We start from the raw sequence: 13326 nt of genomic DNA on the forward strand, positions 1-13326 counted from the left end.
GCCTGGAGATCCTGGGGCCAAAAAAAACTGCAAAAAAAACAAACTCCAAAAAAAAAAAAAATGTGGAGCAGCCCATGCCTCCCAAAACTGGAGCCTGACCAGCCGGAGTCATGCTCCAGCTGCCAGCCAAGCTCCAAATAGCAGGATTGCCGCTGCTGCAGCCCCAGGAAGCCCCCAGGACCACCACTGCTTCTTGTCGCTGGAGAAACAAACAGCCATGCTTGTGTGAACACGGCTACAAAGTTCTGTACTAACCTGCCATGGTATCAAAGTCAAATCTGGCATGTAGTTTCTCAGGGGCAGACTCTTCTCTACTTGTTTTAAAATCCAGATTAGGGATCTGGACAAGACACAACGATTCTCAACAGAGCAAAGCTCAGCAATGTAAGAATTAAGGTTTGCAATTTTTTTGTTTCCCCAGTAGAGTCCTGCTGAAGTAGGGAACAAAGTTTCATTATTATAATTGCTGTGATCAACCAGGGCTCTCTCATATCTCTTCCAGTGGTTTGGAACAATCTTCTTATTACGCTCACTCCACTGGATGTGTAGATTTTGCACACCTGTGCTCGTACACTCAGCCAATGGCTCCAGGCAGCAAATTAGGGAAATGCTGGGTTGAGCTTTTTTAAAGACTCAAGTTGGGAAACTAGGGCTGTGAGAAACAGCACCGTATCGTTTTGACTTCTGTTTCAAAGGGTCAATGTGTTTCATTTCGCTGTTTCGAAGCCCGGTTCCATTGCATTTAGTCAAAACTGTTTCACTGTTTCAACGCTGTTTTGATGTGTTTCAACATTTCATCCGTAGGCTATAATGGGTTTTGCGTGCCCTCGCTTTGTTTCGAAGCCTGTTTCATTTCAATTCTGCTGTTTTGAGCTCAAGACGCGTTGAAACAGTTTTGAAACGAAACACCCATCGAAAATTCGCACAGCCCTAGAAACCATTGTGTGAAATGTGTGGAGGGAAATCTTGTTAACAGGGCCTTCAGGAAGAGTCGAAGCAGACAGTTTATACCAGTTTCTAAGCACATATGTATTTTTAACTTATTCGTGATTTACCTTCTAGCTCACATACGAATGTCACAATTTCTGGTAGTAATAAACAAAAATCCTGTAGATGAATGTTCAATTTTAGACTTTTTTTTTCTGTTAACATCCTAACAAGGCATATCTTCCTCAGCAACCTTGATCAACAGCATGGGGCCGCTGTTTATTTTGATAACAGCTCCACTCATTTCTGCTCTCAGAGAACAACCACCTTCTCTCCAAGCCATGTTAAAGAGATGGTAGCAGTAGTACAAACACATGACTGAGAAGCCTAGTCAGAGTAAGACAAGGAAGAAAGACCGCAGTTTAAAACAAAATTTCTTTTATTGTCTTTAATCAAAGAGTATAGTACAGAGGAACTACACAAAGGCTTCATTCGTATAAAAAAACGAGCCCTTTATTTACATAGGTGTTCAAAGTTACCATTTGGTAGCTAATCTCAACTTTTTTTCGATTTTCCTTTTTTATTTTGTTAGTGATTCCCACCTAGTTAGAAGCAAGAGTTGGTCAGTAATACTTAGAAAAAGCAGATTTAATGTGCTTCCTGGTAGGAAAGAAAAAAAGAACACCTTCTAAAAACCAACATGAAACTTTTCATTGTAACAAATCCACCAAAATACTTACAACCAAATACTGACAAAAGGAACTGTATTTTCTGAATAAGTTTAATGTTCTGATCATTCTCAGCCTTATTTATTCCCCTACCTAATAAAAAAATACCCTGGAGGAGCGTAAACTTGATGCATGAAGAAAAATGTAAAAATGCATTTAAAAGTAATTGTGCTTTTATTTATTTTTTTTTTAAATTTACAATCAGACACTGTCCTGCTGTGTTTTGGAAAGCATTGTTCCCTTAAAAGAAGATGACAAGCTTAGCTTATTATTATTATTATCATTATTATTATTACTTTGTCATTATATTAATAATATTAATTTTATGTTTACTATTGAAATCATAGTGCTTCCCCTATCTTTTTCTGTGGTACATGGTATATAGAAAAAAAAAGTTTTCCAATGACCCAAAGTATTCCATTATAACTAATAATAATAATGATAATTGAACATATAAACTTTTGTGTGTAAATATGGCTGGCTCTAAAACAAACTATCAATGTACAACCTGTTCCCCTGCCCCTTCCCCGAGTCATCCTAGAGACATTTAGATGATGGAAGACTCTCATCACAGAAGCTCTCTGAGGAAAATAAAACAGAAACAACACAGAACCCTTGAATTGTTGTCTTTGGTGTGAAGGACATTAATCATGAATAGCTAGAGCTGCTCTGCTGAAGAATCTGTGGTTGCATAAGGCTTGTCACTTAGACCATAAAAGAAGCCCCAGTTAGGCCAAGGGTCAACTGATGCTTTGGTAAAATTACCAGCCCCTCGCACCCTCCCACCAATTATTCCAGGAAGACCCTCCCAATCCCTCCCCCGACTTCTCCACCATGCCTGGGTTTTATGCTCGCTTTCGTCTTCCTTCTAGGTTCCGGAAGCTGGAGGGTCTCAACTTCATTTCTGCAAACTCAATGGAATATTCATGGCCCTTCCAATGGAACCAGTTAACACCCTGCAAAAACACAGGTGTGGCATGACACCACGTTGGTAAAGTAGTAATATTTAGCATCCTGTTTTCAAAACAATCACTATCATGGGCTTTACAAAGGAGTTTTGCCACTATGGCAGCCTGACAGTTCAAGCAGTGTCACATGAGCTCTTTCATGACTTTTACTATTTCTTCTTATGCGTTATTCCACATCAGGCTCTTTCTTTGGGGAAGGGGCAGAGGGAGGGCAGTAGAATCTATTCTTGAATGGATAAAAGCTCTCCCCCATATAAACATTCATGTGAACTCCCACAGAAAAGTGATTAAAAAAAAAAAAAGAGGAAGGTATGGAGTTTTTTGGATCAAATTGCAATTTTCATTTTGTGAATGTTAGTTGGTAATGTCCCCCCTGTGAGTCATTCAGTTTTAATTATGAGGGTTTTTTTTCTGGATGCCTCTGAGGTCTTGCATAGTGGCCAATGGATTACAGAACGGAGGAAGGATGTGACGGGCTGATTTGCCAACAGTCTGATGCCTCCTGGAATACTTATCTTGGATTGCTTTCAAATGGCAAACTCACCTGACTGTGACTGTTGTCACCATATCTGCCCATCAGATTGACCCGGTGGCAGTTCTTGTACCAGAAAGCTCCCTTGTATGACAAAGCACAATTAGTGATGGCAGAGTCATTGTCCTTGTCATAGGTAGAGAAGGCCCGTCCATTGTGATAGCTCATGGAGTCACCTATGCAGGAAAAAGAGGGAACAGTGTCAGGTTATGGGAAAACATACCTTTTAGCTGCTTATTTTCACCCTGAATGAAGTAATTAAAGTTGGAATAAGTTTACTACACTTGTAACTCCTACAAAGTGATGCAGATGGAACCCTTGCATTGCAACAGTTTGTATTGGTATTATTTGATATCCATAAGGTTATGTCTATCAGTTCTCTTAGGTGTTCATGTGGACTGGCCAGGAACCACACGTTTTACTCTGATATGATTGCAAGAGATGGCTGAAGTCTTTAACAATATTGTAAAGCATGTTATAGCAAGGATTGGTAATATATTCTTAACAGATTGTAGCATGACAGGTTGTTTTAAGCTTTATAAATGACAGCCAAACATTACCAGAATGAGATGTGTGTCTGTTTAATATGTTCATTTACCTTCTGTCCTAAGCATGCTATAAAAATGGGTACATAAATGAATGGAGTATTTAAAATAGAATCATAAAAGAAAGCAATACACTCAAATTTTCATATCTCTAACACAATTCTTCCCTTTGATAACAATGATCTCCATCATTGCATATAGAATTTGTTGTTCTGAGAGAACTGGAAGGAAATTGTCACCCAGGGACTATCTGAGGAAATATAAAGCTCATTTTGATTTGGAAAAAATATCAATGTTTCAGCCCACCTGCTGTGCCAGTGTATCCATCCACTTTTAGCCGATATCGGGTCTTGGAGTCTCCAACACTAAACTTGTCATAGATAGCAAAAGCTGTCTCGCCCTTGTCTCGCAGATCCACACGCAGTTCATACTGGCCCTGAGAGGTGATTTTGTGGAGATTCTCCAGGCCTGAAGTAAAGAAGTGAGGAATAAAGAACAACTATATTGTCTCTGTTGAAAACTTATGTCACCATATTCTGTCATAAAAGCTAAAAGTAATATTAATACTCTATAAATACATCAAAAGCATAAACAGCAGAAAGGGAAAAGAGCTATTTAAGTGAAAAGAGTATGTGGGCACAGAAACAAATGCATGTACACTGCCCACAAACAAATTTAGGCTAGAAACTGGAAGCAGGCTTCCATCTATCAGAGGAGTAAGGTTCTGGAATAGCCTTACAATAGGAGTAGAGAGGGCAAAATTCTAATTTTAAGATGAAGCCTGATAAATTTATGAATGCAATTATACGATATAAATGCCTCCAGTAGCAGGGAACTGGACTTAATGACCCTGGAGGTCCTTTCTAGGCTTCTCTTCCCTTATTTTATTCCATATTGCATCATCGCTGCTATGAGCCTCTTTGCAGTAGAGAACAAAATATTGTTGTTTATCCAATGGAATCGTGAGCATACACCCTTAACTGTGAATCAGGGGTACTCCTTATTTTTAGAAAGCTCTTGACCCTTGCTTACCCATCCAGAACTCATCCTTGGGATCACCAAAGCCAGCAGTGTATGTCCTCCAACTCCTGTAGAAATCCTCTTTTCCATTATGGCGCCTCAGGAACACCTACAATCCCAACATGCAAGTAGTTTTACGTCTGACAGATTTTAACACATGCTGTAATACAAGGAGGCTTAGCTCTGCTTGGTGCACTGAGCACAAGACGACAAGGAAACATGGATATAGTGGTCCATCCCACCATATACTCACAATCCATCCACCGCCATCAGAGCCCATGTCACAGTACACCTCCAGTGGCTGAGACTTCTCTCCATTCAGATAAATGGTGTAGAGTCCAGAGGCAGTTTCTCCGTTCAGTAGAGCTTGAGAGCAGTCTTTAGGGAAAGGATAGAGAAGTCCACCTGCAAGCAAAGGAAGAAAGCAGAGAAGAGCTCTTGAGAAAACATTTATTATAAGTAAGAAAATTAAGACAACTTGCCCAAGGTCTTGCAGCAAGCCAAGGGCACAAACAGCCATAAGAGGTCCTTATCCTAATCACTAGAAAATCCATGATACAAAAGCTGTATACAAAGCTACTGATAATTTGTGTTTCATGAATAACTTAGGGACACACTTTTTAAAGCCAGGATTCTACAGTTTTTGAAAGTGCAATTAATGCATTTACCTACCTACTTATCTGTTATATAAACACAATGTGTAAGTGACTTTAGTTATATCTGAAATACCTGCAGGGCAAAAGCACACCTATAATCATTTGCTACATTGGAGTAGGTCTGAAAGTGAAGGCAAAAGCTAAAGTCACCGCTTCACCTATAAGATGTAAACATGTAGTTGAGAAGAAGAAACTTTTGCAGGGCAGTACTTACATGCTTACTTCCCACTGAAGCCAGTAGAATTCATACACGTGCTTAAAATTAAGCTGAAATTACGGAAACTCATGTTTTACCTTTAGAATTCAATCCTTGGTTGTAACCAAGCTGGCAAACATCACTTAAACACACAAGGATCCAATTCTGATCTCAGTTGTTGGTGGAGCTCTATTAACTTTAGTGGAGTTACTCCTACTTTGCCACAGTGAGCAGAACCAGGACTATGTGCCTTTTATAAGCCCTTGACCTAATTTCAGTACATGTAGTAAAAGGAGAATATGAATATCTGAATATGTTGCTGCATTTGGAAGACCAAGATGAGAAAAGAATGACAAACAGAATTTCATAGCAGTTTAAATCCTAAGCAACACCATTTTGTTTTCATTGCCCCAAGAAAAAATGTCATTCAGAGAACTGTCTACTAGCTGTGGCAATTTCTATGTGACCTTCTGCAGACCCAGTTCATTATAGCATTCGGATCGCCCTTGCAACTAGAATCAGAAAGAGCACCCAAGAGTAGCAGGGAGAAACCTGATTGCAGTGGGAAGGAGAGAGGAAACTTAGTTCAGGAATTACACTGTGAGGACTTTGGGACAAAAAATATTTGATTTGTTTACATTTTAAAAGTTGGCTTGTTTTACCATTTTTTATTTGAAAAAAAAATGTACATGTTGACTGGAAAGATTAACAAAAATGTCTTGCTAATGCTTTATACAAAAAAACTGATTTTTTTTCATCAGAATTCTCATTCATGCTTCATATAGATGAAGTGTGGCAGGGCTTATTAGCTGAATTTTATCCTTCCTGTTAAGGGCTAGAAAAAGGATTGTTGCCCAGCATGGAACACAACTTTCTCTGGCCCTCTGTGCTATGATTGGATAGCATTGGTTTTAGCACGCTGTGGGCACATCTACACGAGAGATTTACAGCAGAGCTGACTAATTAGCTCCACAGTGAAGTCTCAGCATCTGTACATGTGGCCCTATTAAGCCGCAGTAAACTAATAAATGCCTCCGTGGGATAGTACTTGTAAACACAAGTACTGTCCTGTGGCAGGGTTATTTAGTGTGCTGCAACTCACATATAGACACTGATGGGACTGGCTGGGGCATGAGGGCTTTTCCATAGAGGGGGCTATCTGCCGGCTAGCCCTTCACTGGAGCCCCCTTGTGCCCCAGGCAGCCACTCTGCAGCACATTGAGCTAGTCTGGTGCAACCCTGGGCTGACAGGCTCAGCCCCTGGGCCCCCTGCCAGCCAGGCTTCTCCAACCTAGTGCAACATGCTGCAGTCCTGGGTGCACATGTACATGTGGTGCCTAGGAGCAATAAACTCTGGTGCAAACTGCACCAGAGTTTATTCAGGTTCATTAATTTCATGTGTAGACATGCCCTGTAAGTAGAGTCAATAGAATTCAGGGGGAATTATGTTTGCTTCCTCCAGATCTTAACTTGATGAACATTTTCAGAACTTTTCAGTGAAAAAGACACTAAAACAACATTTGTTACCAAGCCTCTGCCACAGATCAAGGACCTTACTTGTCGTGAAAATAGTGTGGATGATGTTGCTCTTCAGGGATCTATTCAGTGCCCTCAGTTTCACTGTGTACTGAGTGGATGGGCTCAGCTCAGTCAAATCATAGGAAGTTTTCTCAGGTTCCAGGATGACTTCCTGTAGAGGGAATAAATGAGAGAGAAATCTCCAGTTAGAAATCTTTTAGTCTGAAACAAGTGCATATTTTAGGTGTTAATTTCTTTTAATTTAAATCATTTATGCTTTTAAAGTCATTGAAGTGATTTATTACAAAATTTTTACTCCCAAAAGCTTTTCCCCCTGTTAGCTTCTATTAGAAGTGTGAGAGAATGTGTCCAGAAATGAATGTTTAATATTATAATGTTTAACTTGTGTAGCTTAACAACAAATCATGGTAAAAGTCTTTTAGAGTATGTCTTTAGACAACTTTGATTGAAATTTTCAACGGTGACCAGCAATTTTGGTTACCCACTGTGAAATAACTTGAAGGGAACAGGTTTTCAAACAAATTGCTGAGCAGCCACCCCTTCAAAATTAGGCCTCCTCAACAAATCTCAAGAGGGCACTCAAAATCGCTAATCAGTTTGAAATATGAAGGCCTAACACTTCTATGGCATAGACTTTGAATGGAAGAAAGTAGAGAGTTGTGTGTTATCTTTTGTTTTGCAGAGTGCTGGTATTCATAGCACAGTTTAGACTGCAGCTAAGTCACCATTACTATCTGCAATTCAGGAAGACTCTTAAACTTGTATTTAAATCCATCTCTGTTTGGGGTAGCACTTGAGACACACACTTATGTCCCATTCCCTGGCACATTTTGAGCACGTCTACTGCCAACATCCCAATGGCAGACTTCCTGGTTTAGATCCAAGTTCTGTACCTTGACTTTGCCATCAGCAGACTCATAGATTAGGAGATAGCCAGTGAGAGAAGCACGAGGAGGCCTCCATGTCAATACTGCTGTTTCTGATTGAACATCAATGGCACTTAGATCTCTTGGAGCATCCAACCCTGAAAGAGACAAGAAGCAGGCAATTAGCCATGATAGTCTGAAGTCCAGCAGCAAGCAGGGCAGAGTTGAACCTTACAGACTTAACTAATCCATTGATCCATAAACTGTCATAAGCAGCAGCTCACTTCAGTGGATATTAAATAAATAAATAGCATCTGATGAAGGAAACTGTTGCTTACGAAAGTTTCTGCATCTCTGAATTAGTTAGTTTATAAGGTGCAACTTCACCCTGCCTCCTGAAAGAGCTGTGGCTGAGTTGCAGCCAGATCCAGGGCATGTCTACATGTGCATTTACGCCAGCTTAAATTTACTGCACAGTAAATTACTGTGCAGTAAGCAGGAATAGACTGGCATCTAAGGCATACACATACCTTTTTGTCCCACCATATGCTGGAGATTTGTTGCTTGGGAGCAAGCTCAATCACATGTGAGCTGATGTGAACAGTGCTGCTCCATGGTCAGTTGTATAAGTGGTGAAATGAGTGTCAGAGCACAGAAAATGGCAGTGGTGCGCATTTGAACTAAAACACCTCCAATGTGTTAATTCAAAAGTGCGCTCCTGCCATTTTCTCAGCACTGACATGCATTTTGCCAATTATGTGCAAAATGCATGTGTAAAAATGCCCTACATGTGCAGGCATTAAAGTGTATTATTGCTGTGTGTGGACAGTCCACACACAACGCTACTGTGCAGTAAGGTGTCTACATGTGTGTCACTGTGCAGGAACTAATTGGGCATTAATGATGCAGGTATCAAATTTACACTCAAGTCAGCATAAGTCACCATATTTACTGCACAGTACAGGCGTGCACCCATACTGCACAGTAATTTCACTTGCTGTGTAGTAAATGCACACATGTAGACATGCCTCCAGAAAAGCACATCATAGAAGCTATCCTGCATGCACAGAAATGTGTATTAGTCTGGTATAAGAACCAAAACTTTTCCAACAAAATGTTTCAAACAAAAAATAATCAAATTCTGTGTCTAGTTTAAGAAAAAAGAAGAAAAGAAATGTATTTTTTTTCAGCCTAAAATGATAGTTCGGTTTGGCATTTTGATTTAAGTTTTAACTGGAATGTCAATTTAAAGCAAAAATATCCTTTTAATAGTTCACATAGGAAAACTGAAATTATGTCTTCAGAATGGACATTTTCCCATGAAAAGAAACTTGGTTTCGACAAAACCATATTTTTAGCAAGAAATGAGTTATTGAAATCCTGGCCCAATTCCTACCCCCCAGCTTCTTTCAGGGTTTAAAAAAAAAGATTATTTAGGAAGAAAGTTAGGCCTCATTAAAGAAGGATGACTATATTGTGTAAAATATGACTAGGGCTCATGAGCTATGGATTCAGGTCTCAACTCTGCAATAAACTTTCATGAGTAAGCAAACTAACTTTTTTGTACCTCAGTATCTCGTAACTGAAATGAAAATATTTCCTTACTGCAAAGGGATTTGTGTATGGATAATTTAATTCATTAGCATAATGAGGCATAATTTAGAAACTACTGTGATAGTATCCACACATATAGATCCTAATGGTCTGAAGAAATTGGGTGGTGGGATCCTACTCTAATGCCCTACTTACTAGATTGTGGGAAATCAGTTGTAGAACTGTGATCTGAGAGGCTAGTTAACTGAACAATTTACACTACTGCTGGGCTGATCTATGTGACAACAGACTGCAAATACTGTTCTGCTTTAGATTTTCAAGTTAAAAAATGGAGCAAGTACAGTGCTTGATTGCTGATAGCCTAAGAAACATAGCCTTTTATAGCACTACATGAGGTTGTACAGCTGGGGGAAAGACAATGTGGTACCTGTAGTAAATTTGGTTGATATAGTTGCACTCTGCTGAGCATCCTTTACTGCATGCATCCTCAGTATATACTCAGTTGCAGGTCGAAGGCCATTAAGGTCATATTCCACAGTGTTCCCAGACACCATCTGCTTCACTTCTGGCTCTAAATAGCAAAATGCACCAAAATGGGAAGAGATAACTTGTACTGTTTATGGACAACTCAAAGCCAATGCAACCCTTCAGCATGATGTGTACTTCTCAAACAGCCTTAACGCCTGTGATCAGTTTAATTTATCACTGTCTGTGGAATGTGGGAATGAGGCTAAAAGAAGCAGAAGTATTGAGCTCATTGGAATCAGTGCATCAACCTGCACCAAGGCTAAACTTGGGTTGCTGCGGTCTCTGATCATTTCTGTAGAAAAAGTATTTGCACATCCTTAGGCACATGATGAAGATAATAAGAGGGCCTGTTTCTTTCCAAAGTGACCACAGACATAGTTTCTTAACTGTTCATCATCTGGAACAGGCACTGACAACTAAAGTGAGAATATTTTAAAATAAGTCAAAGTGCTACATCTAGGGAGAAAGAATCACCAACACACCTACAGGTTAGGAGGTGACTTTCTAAGCAGCACAGCAGCAGAAAGGGATCTCGGAGTCATAGTTGACTCCAAAGTGAACATGAGTCGTCAATGTGATGAAGTGAAAAGTAAAGCTAACCGCACTTGCTCATGCATTGGAAGGTGCATCACAAGCAGGTGTAAGGAGGTGATGCTTCCCCTCTATGAGGCATTGGTAAGACTACAGGTGGAGTAGTGCATCCAGTTCTGGGCACCGCTCTTCAAGAGGGATGTGGATAACCTTGAGAGAGCTCAGAGGAGGGCTACTTCAGAGGAGGGCTACTCTTATGGTTAAGGGTCTACAGGTTAGATCCTACGAGGAGAAATTGAGGAACCTGAATCTCTTCAGCCTCTGCAAAAGGAGGCTGAGAGGGGATCTTGTAGTTGTCTACAGATTCATTGCGGGGGGGAGGGGGCAGCAAGAAATAGGGGATACTCAGTTAGCAGGGTGCTGCTTGGGGTTCCTAGGAACAATGGCCATAAACTGACGGAGAGCAGATTTAGTTTAGACATTAGGAAAAAATTCTTTACAGTAAGGGTTGCCAAAATCTGGAATGGCCTTCCAAGGGAGGTGGTGCTCTCCTCTACCTTGGAGGCCTCTAAGAGGAGACTAGACAAGCACCTAGCTGGGGTCATCTGACCCCAGCACTCTTTCTTGCCCAGGGCACGGGGTCGGACTTGATGCTAAGGTCCGCTCTGACCCTAAAAACCTGTGAAATCTATGAAGTCTAATGTGCACTTACAATTCAAAATAAAATTCTCTTCCGTTAGCATGGGTGCTGAGTACATGGGGATCCAAAGGCCCCTTGGGAAGAAGGCTGTCATTTGAAATGCAGAAAACTTTCCACATGTCCATCATCTTACCCTCCCCCCCGCCACCCTGGGCAAAAATAAATGTTGATGCCTGAGCCTGTTGGGTTTCTGTTACTGAATCCATTCTGGATCATCTCGCAGTGGCTGTAGACTTATCAACTCAGAGAACCCCCACTGATTGCACTTACCCTCCTCAGAAATATAGGAGATGACATAATTGTCCACAGCAGCAATTGCTGGCTGCCAGGTTGCTAAGGCCTCAGAATCTGTGATATTCACCACCACTAGGCCAGATGGGCTGTCCAGAGCTGAAGGGGAAGATAATATTGAAGGGATTAAAGAAACACATTAAAAGCCTCTTTGTTACATGCAATACATAGTGGGCTGGGCACATAATCAAAACTGTGCACAAACTGCTGCTTGATCTAGTTGATCAGATCCCCTTCAGAATGCTTGGGCTTTATAGCAAAGACATCACGTTATGAAAAATGTCAACAGATGCCACTGGTGCAAAGCAAGGTAATTGCAAGAGAGAATTAAACAAATCCCAAGAGGCATACTCTGATAACTAGTTATATTCATGTTCCGAATCCAAAAGCTCTCAGGTACAGTCTTGACATCATCAGTCTTGAGGCTTTTATCAGAGCTGACATATTACTCCCAACATCCTCCATTTCAGGCAGTTTCTTGGAGGAAACTCAGACTCCTAAGTCTGGGATAAGAAATGATGTCTGTCCACAGCCATGGTGACCTATTGATTCACTCAGCAATTTTTTCATTGCATATCCTGCTTTTCTTTTCTTGTTTCCCCTTCTTTTTCTTGTTTTTTTTCCTTGTAGAGACCCTGCCTTTCCCTTCATTTCATGCCTCTCTGTTGGGAACCTGCATTGGTTGCTCTGATTAGAGCAGAAAGGGGACATCAAGTACATCTTCCTCTCTCATGTTGAGTACATTGAACCCTCACCCGTGGTTCTGAGCTCCTAGTGATCTAGGAAACAGTTATATTGTGCAAGATTCTGTAGTTTCTGTGATCTTAGGTATCCTTTCATCTCTAATTTCTGAGCCATCTATATGACTACCTGAAAAAAGATGAAGTTGAGTCTGCTTTCTCTTTGGTATTACCTGTTTTCAGAGATCCAGAGACAGGCTCACTTTCTTCAAATCCTTTGACAGAGGTGATGTTGACAACATATTCTACACCAGGGATCAGTTTCACCAACTTGGTCCTAGTCTTGGTTCCATCAACTGTCACAACATTAACAGTACCTAAAATCAAATGAAATGGTGAAGGAATGGTGAGATGACATCCCAACTAGTGTTTAGGCTTGCCCTGCCGTGTTCCAAACAAATATGATCTTTTCCAGGATGAAAATGGGTTTTTCCTATGAAGCTGAATTTTCCTCGAGGTTAAAACCACTAACATAATGGTATTGCCTGGGTGTAGACCAGGGAAAATTTAGCATCTGAGGATAAATGAAGATAATATAAATATGAATCAAAGAGACTGGGTTATTAATATGTATCCCTAGTAGTCAAATAAATGTAAAGAAAAATAAAATCTTACCCTGTTCATGTAACATGGTATATTTTCATGTGTAAGTTAGGCAGCTGTCATGTGCAGATGGAGATATTTGCATGTGCAGTTAAACATAGGTGAAAATCAAAGCCTTGTTGTAACTATAGACTTATTTTGTTTCTGGAAGGAGATAGAGAAAGGCCAGCTACCTACATGAAGCTTATTGTTGGCCCATCTATATGGCGATCCCTTTGGGAGATCCCACAGCTACCAGTCATGAAATCTTACCAGAATAGACAGCAATTCAGGAAGTTTATTTCCCCCAAATTCTGGTGAATGTCTAGTATGACGCATAAGGACATGTATAATTTAATGTTCCTAAGCATTCCTGTTGAATTTAGTGGGACTCTTTAATGTGTGTAAAGTTATACACATGCT

The 13326-nt window shown here is 40.4% G+C and overlaps 1 protein-coding gene across 7 annotated transcripts in view; it reads right to left on the reverse strand.

The window, feature by feature from the left end:
- Positions 1-1348: 1348 nt before the first annotated feature.
- TNC (tenascin C) overlaps positions 1349-13326 on the reverse strand; it is a 106485-nt gene continuing 94507 nt past the window's right edge. For all 7 annotated transcript variants that reach the window (XM_019510505.1, XM_019510504.1, XM_019510511.1 and 4 more), the window contains 10 exons: positions 12495-12638; positions 11561-11680; positions 9959-10102; positions 8005-8135; positions 7130-7262; positions 4974-5125; positions 4733-4829; positions 4007-4168; positions 3168-3331; positions 1349-2611 (listed from right to left, as the gene is read on the reverse strand). In XM_019510505.1, coding sequence (XP_019366050.1) covers positions 2501-2611; positions 3168-3331; positions 4007-4168; positions 4733-4829; positions 4974-5125; positions 7130-7262; positions 8005-8135; positions 9959-10102; positions 11561-11680; positions 12495-12638 — 1358 coding nt within the window. In that variant the 3' untranslated portion in view covers positions 1349-2500. The remainder of the gene's footprint in view (positions 2612-3167; positions 3332-4006; positions 4169-4732; positions 4830-4973; positions 5126-7129; positions 7263-8004; positions 8136-9958; positions 10103-11560; positions 11681-12494; positions 12639-13326) is intronic.

This window comes from Gavialis gangeticus, unplaced genomic scaffold, assembly GCF_001723915.1.
Source record: "Gavialis gangeticus isolate Ggan-Ray unplaced genomic scaffold, GavGan_comp1, whole genome shotgun sequence".
Classification (NCBI taxonomy): Eukaryota; Metazoa; Chordata; order Crocodylia; family Gavialidae; genus Gavialis; species Gavialis gangeticus.